General features: G+C 39.6%; 1 protein-coding gene across 2 annotated transcripts in view; it reads right to left on the bottom strand.

Annotated features, from left to right (window-relative positions):
* Positions 1–1,314: 1,314 nt before the first annotated feature.
* The window catches only part of DCTN4 (dynactin subunit 4), a 30,275-nt gene continuing 17,257 nt past the window's right edge, over positions 1,315–14,332 (bottom strand). For both annotated transcript variants that reach the window (XM_082726226.1, XM_082726225.1), the window contains 5 exons: positions 11,239–11,312; positions 9,223–9,277; positions 8,092–8,199; positions 6,360–6,457; positions 1,315–3,904 (listed from right to left, as the gene is read on the bottom strand). In XM_082726226.1, the coding sequence (XP_082582352.1) occupies positions 3,691–3,904; positions 6,360–6,457; positions 8,092–8,199; positions 9,223–9,277; positions 11,239–11,312 (549 nt within the window). In that variant the 3' untranslated portion in view covers positions 1,315–3,690. The remainder of the gene's footprint in view (positions 3,905–6,359; positions 6,458–8,091; positions 8,200–9,222; positions 9,278–11,238; positions 11,313–14,332) is intronic.

Genomic DNA, 14,332 nt, shown 5'->3' with positions numbered 1-14,332 from the left:
TGAAGTGATCAGTTTGAAGACAGAGCTGATAGGATTTGCTGACTTACTGCAGGTGGCACATGAAGAGTCAAGGTTGATGCCAAGATTTTTGTTGTGAGCAACTGAAAGGATACAGTTGCCATTTAGCTAAGGAAGAATGCAGGAGAGGCAGATGTGGTGAGAACGTCCACTGTGGTTTTGAACTTTCAGAGACTATTCTAGAGTTGGTATGTGAATTTATTTTTCGGAGAGACAGAGAGTGCACTCAGGGGAAGGGGTGGAGGAAGAAATCTTAAACAGGCTCTGCACTGGGCGTGGTCTCATGCCCCTGAGATCATGACCTGACCTGAGATTTGGTCGTGTAACTGACTGAGCCACCCAGGTACCCCACTATGTAAATTGAATAGATGGTCTGAAAACAGTGAGATCACGGTGAGTAAGCAGAGAGAAAAGTGTAAGAAAATGAGATCTGGCACACTCCTTATGAAGAAAAGTTGTCACTGACATAGAAGCAAAACCAGGGGCTTTTGTTCCAGAAACTAAGTCAAGAAAGGTTTTTAAGAAGGGAGAGATCAGCTGCCAGATGCTACTGAAAGATTAAGGAGATAAGGACTGAAAATCAGCCATGTGTTTTAACAGTGTGGAATCTTGGAGAACTTAAAGAGAGCAATTCCGGTAATGTGCTGGGGTGGAATGGGTTCAGGTGAGAACAGGAGGAGAGAAACTCAAGGGTTTTGAAGGAGTTCCGCTGTAAAGGGAGTAGAGATCTGGGGTATCAGCTAAAGAGGAACGTGAGGTCAGTTTCTAAGCTGAGAGAAACCCTAGCACCATGATGGAAAGATGCAGGAGAGCGGAGGGGGAACTGTGTAAGTGACATCCTTGAACAGAGGAGAGGATGAGACCAGCTGCGCTCGGTGGTGGGGCCTGCGTCAGACAGGAGCGGCAGCAGTTCATCTGTAGTACTGGGAGGGAAGGAAGAGGTCCAGGAGGACAGGGGGAGGGGATGGGGGGGCTACCAATAAGGGGTGCGCCATTTTGGGTTATCTGAAAAGATGTCTTGGGGAGCATGGACCTGGGGTAAAAGCTGATGGGGACCTAACAACATGACATTTATATAATGGTTCTGTGAATATGTTTATACGGAACCCAAGCATCACCGACCTCTGTTACAGTGAACTAACTCGATAGGGGCTTTCAGTTTAGTTCGTTTAAAGAAACAGAAGAGGCAGCATACCCCAGTGACCCTCCTACTAACGCTCTTCCCTCCAAGCCAGTCTTCTGACTCTGAGCCATGCTATTCCATTCAGCCCTCATGAAAGCAAATAAAAGACATACTCAAGGTTTGTCTGCTTTATTTCACTACATTAAGTTAAGCTATAAGGCCTGTAATTCATAAAGATTAAGGAGTGCCTCTCATTCCCAAAAGGGACCAAAAAGGATGTTTCTTCACAAATATACGTGACATTTATTTAACTCATTACACCTATAAGCACTTTGAACAAAAGAAACCTCAGTGGGCTAATCAAACTACAAATACATATTAACTTAGCTTTATGTTTCCAAAACTGTAGCTTCTAGTGCTAACGACACTGCACTCGCCAGCAGTGGTGCACTGCCTGTGTGCTGCCAATCCTGCACCTGATCTAGTATAAAAAAGCGACAAATAGATTCTGAATTCACCTCCTGCAGGTGTTGAACCGTTTCTACTAATACACAGAATACTGGCTTGCACTGAGAACTATCTTGAGGAAACAGTAAAACAATGGCTCTGTTATTAATTTGGCTTCTGAGGGAAAAAAATTCTATGATCAAAAGTGTTTTTGTGTTTCTGTGTTACATGGGGGTGATGAGAGCCATTACTTCAACATTATTACTTTGGGGAACAAACACTAGCTACATGCCGTAAACACACAATATGCAAGTGTGCGTAGTCTGCAAATGTGTAAACACAGGAAGCCATTCTCTCCTCTGACGTCCAGGTCCTCCACGGGCAAGCATGGAGCCATGGCTTCAGAGCAGATTCTTGCACGTAGTGAAATAAAAACCAAGACACCAAAAATTAAAACTATTTCTCTAGTCTGCATATTTGTCCTTACATGACCCCCTGCCCCAACTCCTAAGAGGCTAAACCTTACTTATTACTGTCGTAATATTAGAGATATGTGTATTTCCTTCTTATGCTGCAGCATATGTACTACTCTGTGAAACAATGTTTCATTAAGTCAGCTTGACATTTTGAGTAGGATTTAGTGTTCTCTCAAAGGCTTACTAAGTATTTTTGTCTTCCAAAGGGAGCTAATAAGTTACTATGTCCTGCCTGATTTCTAGATTACTATATATCTTAATTTCTTTTTTTTTTTTTACACTAAAGGCTTGAACTTAAAAACAAAACGAGGATAAAAAGGAAATTTCTCTTTTCCCCCAAAATGTGTTGGCTGCTTGCTAATAATACATTTACAGAAAATGTGGTGCAGACAGTGGTCTACTTGGTCAAGTCTCATTTTAGAAAATGCCACAGAAAATTAAGGTTAGCAAGCCAGCTCCAGGATACCAAAAGAAAACAGCATGTGTGCTGTCAGGCAAGTATTCTGGGGTACTAGCTGAACTATTTTGTGTTTTACGATCAAAACAGTCTTATTCAACACACCTTATGATAGATGTTTTAAACTCAGGATGGGAAAAGGTTATCTTAATACCCAGTTTGGGATTCAAGAGATTGTAACTGCTATTTTCCCCTTCAAATCAATGGAAAGAATATTAGTTTGGATCATGCTAAAAGTCTGACCTTTAAAATGTTTTCTGCATTCCAGAAGTGAACTCGTCTACCAAGTTTTCTTTGGCCTCTTTCCAGGTCCCAAATATTTAGAACTTATTGAGTTAAAGAGGCAGAGCAGATGGGAAGGAGAGGGAGTAAGACACAGAAGGGATACCTCCGGATGACAGCATTAACCCCTGGATGTTGTGGCAACATTTAAAAGTGAATGGAATTTGCAACCCCTTGATATGGCATGTGATTGCTTGCTTCTCCAATTCTTAAAAGAAGTTCCATATTCTAATGAGAAAGAAACTTTAAGAGCACCTGATAAATATGCATCCTCTATTTACTCAGAAGACGGCAAATCGGAGTGCCTTAAGAATCTCACAGGTTTTGCCAAACACCATGAAACGAAAGACAGGGTGACAATTCTATTTTTCTGTCCAATGGAAACCACGGCAAGATGGGAGCCACAGGGGCAGGTGAAGGGATGTGTTTAGACTGCTAGATTATAGCTACATGGAATGCGGAGAGCAGCTGGTACACTGACACCAGCACTGGGTCATTAACAGCAGGTCTGCCTTGCAGTTATCATTTTATCTGTGAGACTGTGACCCTTTTTGAGGTCAGACTGGGAGACAGTATGGTCAGTTTCTCGGGTGGCAAATCTAATGCCACTCCAAAGAACAGCCATCCCCTTTCTTGGGAGGGAACTGTGCTGTTGTTATTCGACGTGCAGGGTTCAGTGAGGGAGACAGATTACTAGTATGAACAGAAGTGAGAGCAAGAGGAACAGCAGTTAGCCTGAGTCCCTAATGTCTTGCCAGTGCCCCCACCCTCTGAGGAACAGGATTCAGTAGCGCATGGGTACATTATTATAAACAAGGCTTAATGAAGCAGCGGCTTCCACATGTTAACATGGGTTCATGGTGTCCTTTGCCCCACCAGTGGCACCTTTAAGGAAGAAGCGGGCCCAAGCTGAGTTCCACATGCTGGGTGAGCCAGATGACTTCTGTGCCCTGGTCACTTTCTTCGATGGGGCGGATGGGGGCCGCCAGGTTTTTAAAATCATGCTTCATCTTAAAGCACACGGTCACTTCGCCCTCCTCCCGCTGTGGCGTCACTTTGATGAAAATGCCCACTTTGTTGGCCTTTCTGAAGGCTATAATGCTATGGAAAAAATAAGTACAGTGTTGGGTAGGTCACAAGTCAGCCAAGCCACGAAGACTTATATTTTATCTAATGACAAGTTATTACCATCATCTTGTTTATTAGCAATAGAGTTCTTTCAGCAAAATGTCAATCTACCTTTTTAATATTACAAAAGTAAAATACAGTCCTATGTAATTGAAATTCAAATCGGAAAAAAGTTAAGTCTTCCCTTATTTTCCCCTTTAGCACACAGAAAAACTACAAACACTTTGGTTCTTAACCTACCAAGTATTTTTCTACGAGTTTGCACCAACACAAAAGGGACACAATACTTGTTCCATTAACTTGGTTTTTTCCAGTCAGTTTATCACAAATACCTTTCTTCCATGCTGGTATATACAGATCTTCTCCATTCTACTTAATGGCTGCAGAGTATTTTCTTATAGGTTTACTATAACTGGTATATACTAATATTGCCAATTTTCCTGTCATAAACAATGGTGCTGTGAATATCCCGTTGATCTTTGTGTGCATGTGGTAATGTTTCTATAGGATACAGACTGATATTAACTCAGAACTTTACAGTAACTTCTAGAACACTATAAAAGTAGTGTTTTTATAAATAAGCTCTGTAAATCAGAAATTTCTGGAATAGAAAATCTTTAGTTGGTATTTCCGTTTTGACTTTCTCTGATGTGCACTTCACGTTTGTGCTTTAATAACTTAGCTTCAAACAAAAAGTCTAAGGGCAATGAAACAGAATTTGATCTACTATTCAAATGATACTCCGAGAAAAGTTACTGGATTTAAACATTTACAGAGTATCATATAGTATTTATTTCTAACTATCTGAAAGTGCTAAAAGTGCAATGTGAAGTATAATTAATTCAATTTTTTATTACTCTATCATATAATCTGACTAGAATTTGATATCTCAGATGATCTTTCCAGCAGCTGACCTTGGCTTAACAAATTTCTATATCTAACTAATGTCATTTAAGGATCCACATAAAGCAATGATTACAGAAAATGCCTTTTGTATTGTATTAACTCAATACATTTTGTACTGTAGTAAATAAACCCTTGTAGGATTCATTAAAAAAGAAAAGTTTTCTTTTAAAATTTAAAAATAGTAAGAAGGAAAAAGTGTCTTTCTAGCCTCATTTACCAGGCAACCACTGAAAGCTGGGGAGATTTAAAAATTAAAAAAAAAAAAAAATGCAGATTTCTGGTGTACCCCTAGACCTTCCAGAGAGAATCTCTGGGCTGGGGACTGGAACTCTACAGAATGAAACAAAACACTGGTGCTTTCCAAAGTCAACTCAAGTTTGCCAATCATGGTGCTAAACTCATCTTTGCCCTTTATTTTTCCCAGTCATCCCATGTTATTCCTTCTAATTCTTGCTGAGGGAGTTTGGATCATTCGTTAAAAAAACCTTATATGTGGAGCGCCTGGGTGGCTCAGTGGGTTAAGCCTCTGCCTTTAGCTCAGGTCATGATCTCAGGCTCCTGGGATCGAGCCCCACATCGGGCTCTCTGCTCAGTGGAGAGCCTGTTTCCCACTTTCTCTCTGCCTGCCTACTGTGATCTGTCAAATAAATAAATAAAAATCTTAAAAAAAAAAACCCAACACCTTCCATGCTCCTTGTGCCAGCATATGAAGCTGTTCTTTTCAGCTCCAAGTCCACCTTCTGCATCTTGCTTTGTGACACAGGATTCTGCCACCCATGTCTCTCTGCTTTGTAGGCTGGCTCCCTGTCAGGTTCATGTCCAATGGAGGGGTTCTAACAGAGCCTAGAAACCTGGAGGGGGAAGTGGCTTGCTCCTGCCTATGAGCTGCCTCTGTGTTTGTGTATATGTGTGTCTGTGTGTGTGTGTGTGGGGGGGGGGGGTGTTCCTGTGGGCCTCACTCCAGCAATGGTTCTTCACCCAGGAAGAGACAGTACCTGTTGCAGTTTTAGACTGTATCCTAACTGATGTATCCTCATCCAGGCAAAGGTTTGGCTTTTTATTTCTCAGTTTTAGGTAAGACAGAGTCAAATCTATTACTCAAAGGGCAGGTGGGTAGGATATGCGGAGAAATCTAATGATAAAACTATAGAAGAGAATACTGTATCTTGTAACTATTAAAAACAATGCACTTGAAATTTTTAATTAACAGGGGAAAATATTTGCTACTTAAATGGAAACAAAGATTAGAAACTGCTTACAGAATGATCCCAATGATGGAAGAAATACATAGAAGGACAAAGACCAAAATGTTAACAGTGCTCATCTCTGGCAGTGGGATTTTATTTTCCTTCTTCATGGTTTCATATATATATTCTGCAAATTTCTACAGTAATTTTTTTATAAACAAAGAAAAAAATCACCTTAAAAAATCAAGATTAAAAAAACTGGGGTCTGTAAGTGGACCTCCTACATTAGCTAACTGTACTATGTTGGGGGAGGGGGTCACTAAGTGCTCACTCACTCAGGATCGTCCTGAAAGTCCTGGGGTTCTGCCAACTCATCATACTCCGCTGCTGCATCCTTGCCAGCTAGGACGAGCTCTTTGGGAGGCACCACCACCTGCAGAGTAAAAGAGAGAGGGCTGCCTCAGAATGGGTCAGTCTGTTGCAGGACATTCACTCCACAATATATGACACAGTGGTATACCATCCTAAACATACAGAAGGAAGTTTCAGGAAACGGAGTATTACTTCACTTATACAGAGTTTAAAAACTGTTAGGAACACAGACATTTTTAGTAAAAGTACAAGAACAAAGAACAGTTAAGCAGCAGTCTTCAGACTAAGCCTTATGTTGTAACTAGGCCTCAACTTTGCTATGTCAGAGATTAGCAGGTAATGATGTCAACCGCATTTGTAATTATGGGTACGAATGAGGATGGGAGGTATAAAGAGAAAGACAGCAAGTCTACAAACTGGGGTACACATCAGGCACTTATTTCTGTCTCACAGAAACAGATTATTAGTGTACTAAAAAGAGCAAGGACAGATGAGTGTCATCGCTCTTTGAAAGTGATGCTAATAACTGAAATCATTAAAAAGCAGAAGGAAAAAAGAAAAAGGAGATAAAAAAATTTCCTACTAATAAGTATTTTTTCAATAATAGCTAATTAAAGATATAGGAATCACTTCTATCAATTTTTGTTGTATCATGCTGAATTACGAGTCAATAATAGATTACCCATTGAGTAAAGTTCTTGATCTAAAATTTCAAATACTAGATGAATCACCAAGTAACAAAATGAAAAAAAGGTCACATTTTGTTCATTCAATTAACATTTACAGAAAGTCAAAATCACCTATTTTAATATTTAGTGCTATGTATAGTGTATGTAAGTGGAGGGCATCTAGCGGAAGCACACCGGCATTTAGAAGGGTATGTTATTTCCTAGGGTCTTGAGGTCTGAGCAGGAGTCAGACAGAGAGATGCGGGTATATATGTCAGGAAATGGCACTCGAGCTAGAAGAAAAGCAGCTGCAATTCCCACCGCATCGGCTTGGAGGATATGCATTAGTATGTAGAATTTGGAGAATGCTAGATTTGGGGATTTGGGGAAAGGTCAATCTGGAAGATCAGATGGGGGGGACCACTGAGAACCGCTTACGCTATGTGAGGAATTTGCATTTTCTCCCTAAGTCAGAGGGATGCCAAATGATCAGTTTGCCATTATCAGAGTTAGATTTTAGAAAGATCACTTTGGAAGCAAGACAGATTGACAGGCTGGAATGGCAGTGGGGGTGGATTCCGAACAGGTCAGCAAGGACATTACTGGCACAGTACAGGTAAGAAAGGATGAGATCTTCAAACAGGGCAGTGACAGTGTGATTGTGCATAAAATAAAACGAAAAACAAAGCAAAACAACAACAATAAACACAGGGGTGCCTGCGTGGCTTAGTTGGTTAAACACTGCCTTTGGCTCAGGTCATAATCCCAGGGTTCTGGGACAGTTTTAGGCTCCTTGATCAGTGGGGAGCCTGCTTTTCCCTCTGCCTCTGCCTCTCTCTCTCTCTTTTTCTCCTTCTGTCTCTCATGAATAAATAAATAAAATCTTAAAAAAAAAATAAATTCGGGAGGTGAAATCAAAAGAAACTGATGATTGCTTGAATGTGGGAATGGAAGACAGTGTGGAGTCCTTTAAGCCAGGTCAAAAGGCCCCTCCAGGAAAAGTCACGGTCCCTCAAAATGCTCCTACCTTAGCAGTGCTGTTGATGTCATCTGGGTCCCCCTCCTCGCACTCCAGCAGCGTCACGTGGGTGAGGTTCTCCACTGGATTCGTAAGCGTCAGGAGGACCTGGCTCTCCTGGGGAAGAGAACAGACATGTTCTACTCCTGCCACCTAGGTCCACTTTCTGAGTTGCTGTACCACGCATTTCACAAAATCGTCACCTCCTGCCCCTGCCCCCCATTATTCCCGAGCAGTAACACCCACCTCTACATCACTACATTCTCAAAGTGCTTGCAGATTCCTATTCTACTAATTTATATTAGGCTATATATGCCATGGAGTTCCTTAAATTACATGAGGAAATATGGCAGATCCTATAGAAAGGGCCAGGAACTAGACTCAGAAGTTCTGAGGAATGTACATTATCTAAGTGATTAAAGTTAACAACTCTTGCTCCATCCAGTCCTCCACTTAAGGACTCCTTAGCAACAACTTAAGTCTGCTTAGTCTCAAAGTCCTCGTAAAGCATGAGAGCCACAGGATAGCCAGACAGAGAAAAAAAAATTCATCAGGACTCTAAAAGACTTTTAAGACTTCTTGTCCCATAATTTGCCCTTGTTTGGTACTTTCTTGAGGTTAGCAAAATCTTTCAGATGAACGTGGACTCCATAAGCAGCATGAAAGGAAAGAACAAAAGGGGCTGTTGCACAATATTCTACACTCATGGTGGGGGTGAGGAGGCATAGATAAGGAACTCAAAGAAGAGAGGGGCTGTGGTAAAGAAATCCCGTTGATTCCTCGTATCTGATCCACGCACACACGTGGGATGTGGAGAGTCTCCTGGCTGGAGAAGAGCTAAAGATGTCTGTGGGATAAAACATCTTCCTTCTTTCCCCACCCATGAGTTCATCTTTACATAATTTACATGCTGCTCCTTCTAACCGTATGTCAAAGATGCTGTTGCCAAGAATCCCAGCTTAAAGAAGTTAAAAATCCCAATCCCTTTATGACATCAAACTTTCTTTTCTTTCCCTTGCTCCTGAATCTCATGCTACATACACATAGCCGCACACACACACATACCCGTGCACACACACACACACACACACACATTTCTTATCAGTTCTTTATCTTCCTGCTAATAAGCAAAGTACTAACCTTCATGTAGCGAAGGTTGGGAATTGACATGATTCTCACTTCTGGGATATAATTGCTATGTGTGAATAAAAAATATATTAATGTCCATTGAAGTCTCTTAAAATCATTGTTACTTTCCTTTCAAGCGATTTCAGCGAAGATTTCTTCAAGTTAATCAGAACATGTCAGAGAAAAAGAATTTCAAAGAATCATACCATCATAATTAAGAATTTAAGACTTATGAAACCAACGGCTGAGTTCTTTCTGAAATTGTATGTACACTTCTACATAGAGCCTATATATCTGTGTGCATCATGGTAGATATCTTCCTTATGTATTTGCTAGATATATTTTTTTGAGATTTTATTAATTCATTTCTGTAAATCTAAAAGGCAACTGGTTATAGGACCCAAAACTGACTTAGTAACACACTGCAGAGGTTGAAACACACTACCACAAACTTATCAAATACTTTCATAAAGCACTGTGTGCTAGGCAATGTTTTAAACACTAACTTAATCTCCACTGTGACTGCATGACAGAGGTGTTATTACCATCACCCCCGTTACAGAGATGAAAAAACTAAGCTTGGAAGAAGTAACTTGGTCAATGGTCAGAATTCAAACTCAGGCAGTGTAGGGCCAGGGTCCTTCCCCTTAACCACTGTTTCGCTGCCCAAGAAAGACAACAGGATACTGTACTCACATGCGCTTAGTCTGAACTCAAAATCACCCAGGGTCAAATCTCAGCTTAGTGTTTGTGTACCTTTTCTTTCCTCCAAAGACAACAGACCAGCATTTCTCGACATTCTTGACTGCTGGAAGGACTTATTTTTAATTGCTACAGAATATTCTACAACCTCAGTGTACTGCAATTTAATCAACTATTTGTTAATGGTTAATCAGTCTGACACTGAAATTGTTTTTAGCTTTTTGCCATTAAGATGGTACAATACACATCTTACATATGTATCTTTAGATATTGGTGGTTTTGTTTCAACAGAATAGATTCCTGAGATGGTACTGCTGGTTTAGTCTATGTAACTTTGTCTTGACATTCCAGACCACTCTCCAAAAAGACTCTAGCAATCCACAAACCTACCAACAAAGTATGCAAATACATTTCCCCACATGCTCACAAGCACTAAATGCTCTATATTATTTTAAACTTTTCCTATCAAGTTTCAGCATCTTTCCATGTATTCATTGACCATTTGAAATTCCTCTTCTATAAACTGCCCGTTCAAATCCTTTTGTCCCACTCACATTTTCATCTTTCCAATCTGTGGGAATTCTGTCTTCCAGGGACATTAAATTTTTATCTGTCATGGAGTAGCAAATATTCTTTCCTGCTCTATTGTCTGTCTCAGGATTCTGCTGTCAAATATATAAATGTAAAAATATATGTAGATTTTTTTTTTTTTTTTTACAATTTATGTTTTTTTTTGTTTTTTGTTTTTTTTGCTAAGGGTCGGCTATTTTCTTCTTTAGCTGTTTCTGGGTATCCTGCCTTACTAGTTCCCTCTAAGCATTTCTTGCCCTGAAGTCAAGACAGTATTTTCCTAATTTTTCAAAATATTTTTGATAAGTAGTTTTCATTCACAAAATTCCCTTCTATTGACAAGTCCCAGTGAAATTAACACGAATAATTACTTTTATCCCACTCAATGAACACTGTTGCAGGGATCCTCTTTGATTTGTTCTACTTGGTTATTTTTTTTACTTAATATCTTGGATCATTATCAAAACTAGGTACATTTTAACTTGCAATCAATGACCAGTGTCTCTCTGTCCAATAACTAATTAATAATCACCACCCAGAGACCATACCATCACTGTGTCCCTGATGCAAACACCCTTGATTCTAGGTCTGTAATTTGTTTTAAAGTTCATGGTATAGAACTTGAAATCTAACCAGAAAAAACAGCAAGATAATTCTGATGAAGTTTTTCTTTTTTTTTTTAATCCCAGAGTAAATACATTTTGTTGAAAAAAGTCAAAGAACAATAACTAAAAACACTGATCCCAAAATACTCACACAGCAACCAGCTGGATTTTGAATTTGATAGATGTTGGATTAAATTCTGGCTTGCTCAAATTATGTTCACATTTCTAAAAAGAAAAATTTATAGTATGTATTAGAGGAAAACAAGAAAAAAAACTCTGCTGGATCCATAGAGCTACTAAATTCAGAAGGACAGCACTGACTTGAGTTTTGTTTTGTTTTATTCTGCTATAAGACCGCATGTTCTGATTGCCAAAATTTGCAAAAAAGATGATGCTTTGGACTTCTCTGGACATAAGCAAGAATCTAACAGATACTATACCTTTGCGGTGCTTAATAACTACTGAAATAACAACAACTAACATATACTGAGTACATACTAAGTGTGCTGAACCATATGCTCCTTAAGGGGATTTAAACATGACACTGACTTTGTAATGTAAGTGTAGGTACCAAAACTGTTATTGTCCCCATTTTACAGATGATGAAAATGGGGCACAAGAAGGGTAAAGTCATCTTACCCAACGCCACAGAGCCAGTAAGAATTAAAGCTGGGTCGGCACCTGGGTGGCTCAGTCAGCTGAGCATCGAACTCTTGGTTTAGGCTCAGGTCATGATTTTTGGATCATGGGACTGAGCCCCAAGTTAGGCTCCACGCTCAGCTGGGAGTCTATCTGAGATTCTCTCCCGCTGCCCCCCACCTCGTGCTCTCATGCTCTAAAATAAATAATCTTTAAAAAAAAAAAAAAAAGAATCAAAGCTGGGATTTAAATCCAAGTAGTGTGATTTCAGATCCTATGCTTTAAAATACAGTAACAATTTTTTACTTTCTTTAATGGGTACTAGATACACTTGGTTAAAAAATTTCTTAACAGTACAAAACAGGGACCGTGTAAAGGTACCCATTACTTGTCCCCTTGTCCTCCTCCCCAGAGTCCTACCAATATCTGTGTTTTCTCATTAATAGCCTGTGCACATACAAGTATATACACACATTGTCTTTTTTATAATAACAAAAAAAGGGAGTATTTTATATACTCTTTGGCTCTTTACTTTTTTCCTTATCTATCTTAGAATTCTATACCAGCACACACAGAGCTATCTCTGTATCTTACTGTAATCATTTCTGTACCTTATTCAACCATACCCACACTGATGGATATCTGTGACATTTCCATGATTTTGCTACTATAAAAAAGGCAGCAACGAGTAAGTATTCCTGCATATCAGTCATTTCCCATATGTGTTAACTTCTGCTAATCTGGTTAACTATCAAATGGTATTTCACTGCAGTTTTAACAGACATTTCTCTGATTTCTGTAGGAGTATCTTTCATGTGTATTGGCTATTGGGATTTCCTCTGCTGTGACTTATATGTTAGTATTTATTGGATCTTCATATACTGACTGGAGTATGTTTTCCTTACTAATTTGCTTAAGTTCTTTACATGTTCTGGACACTAATCCTTTAATTATATATCTTGTAAATTACTTTTCTCAGGTTATGGCCTATCTTTTCATTACTACGGATTTCCTTTGGAGTGCAGGTACAAGTTTCACTGTGTCAAATATATAGCATTGATTCCTCTACAGTTTGTGCTGATTTGCCTTATTTATGGAATACTCCCTACCCAAAAGTCAAAGATTTTCCTGTCTCCTTCTAGAAGTTTTGCTCTTCATATTTGCTCATTCATGTTTTTAATGTTCCAGGGCACCTGGGTGGCTCAGTCAGTTAAGCATCTGCTTTCAGCTCAGGTCACGATCTCAAGGTCCTGGGACTGAACTAGCATCGGGCTCCCTGGTCAGTGAAGTTCTGCTTCTCCCTCTGCCCCTCTCTCTGGCTCATGCACTCTTCTCTAATAAATAAAAATTACCTTTAAAAAAAATGAAGTTTCTAATGTTCCTGAAATTGACTTTTGTGATTTAAAAATATATCCCATATTAGTACATTCCTTTTTAGAGTTATAGTACTCACTTCATGGATATACCATAATCTGCACATTTTGTATTTGTGGAAGTCCACCTACCCTGAAGATACATGGATCAATAGGAAACTGCTTATTTACTTTTGATAAATCTGGTGAATTGAACAGCCAACATGAATCTTGTATAACGTCTTATGAATTTACATATTAAAATTTACTATCATTAATCTCCTTAAAAGAATCAACTTTTTGTTGTATTGCTTTTTTTTTTTTTAAAGATTTTATTTATTTATTTGACAGAGAGAAATCACAAGTAGTCGGAGAGGCAGGCAGAGAGAGAGAGAGGGAAGCAGGCTCCCTGCTGAGCAGAGAGCCTGATGCGGGACTCGATCCCAGGACCCTGAGATCGTGACCTGAGCTGAAGGCAGCGGCCTAACCCACTGAGCCACCCAGGCGCCCCTGTTGTATTGCTTTCTTATATTTCACAGTGGTTTTCTGTTGTTCTTTTTTTTTTTTTTAAGATTTTTATTTATTTATTTGACCGACAGAGATCACAAGTAGGCAGAGAAGCAGGCAGAGAGAGAGGAGGAAGCAGGCTCCATGCCGAGCAGAGAGCCCGATATGGGGCTTGATCCCAGGGCCCTGGGATCATGATCTAGGACGAAGGCAGAGACTTTAACCCACTGAACCGCCCCTTTACAGTGGTTCTTAACTCATTAGTATCCTCTTCCTTCATGTTTCCTTGTGCTTACTTTGCTGTTCTTTTTCTAATTTCTTGAAATGTCTGCTGAAATCACTCATCTTTTATTTCTTCCTTTCTAATATACAGGTTTACTTCTAGGCATGGCCTTAGCTGTGTCCTATAAGTTTTCCTCTACAGGAATGACTAATTCCTAATTTAATTGCACTCTGATAAAATAATAAATTCTAATAATACGATCTTTTGAAAAATGTTGAGTGGTGTCTGGGTGGCTCAGTGGGTTAAAGCCTCTGCCTTCGGCTCGGGTCATGATCCCAGGGTCCTGGGATGGAGTTCCACATTGGGCTCTCTGCTCGGCAGGGAGCCTGCTTCCCCCTCTCTCTGCCTGCCTCTCTGCCTACTTGTGATCTCTATCTGTCAAATAAATAAATAAAATCTTTAAAAGAAAAAAAAAGAAAAAGGTTGGGACTGACTTTATGACCAGTACACAGTTAATTTTTATA

Source organism: Mustela nivalis, assembly GCF_964662115.1.
Source record: "Mustela nivalis genome assembly, chromosome: 3".
Lineage (NCBI taxonomy): Eukaryota > Metazoa > Chordata > Mammalia > Carnivora > Mustelidae > Mustela > Mustela nivalis.
Note: the sequence above shows the minus strand (reverse complement) of the source record. Positions and strands in the feature narration are given on the sequence as shown.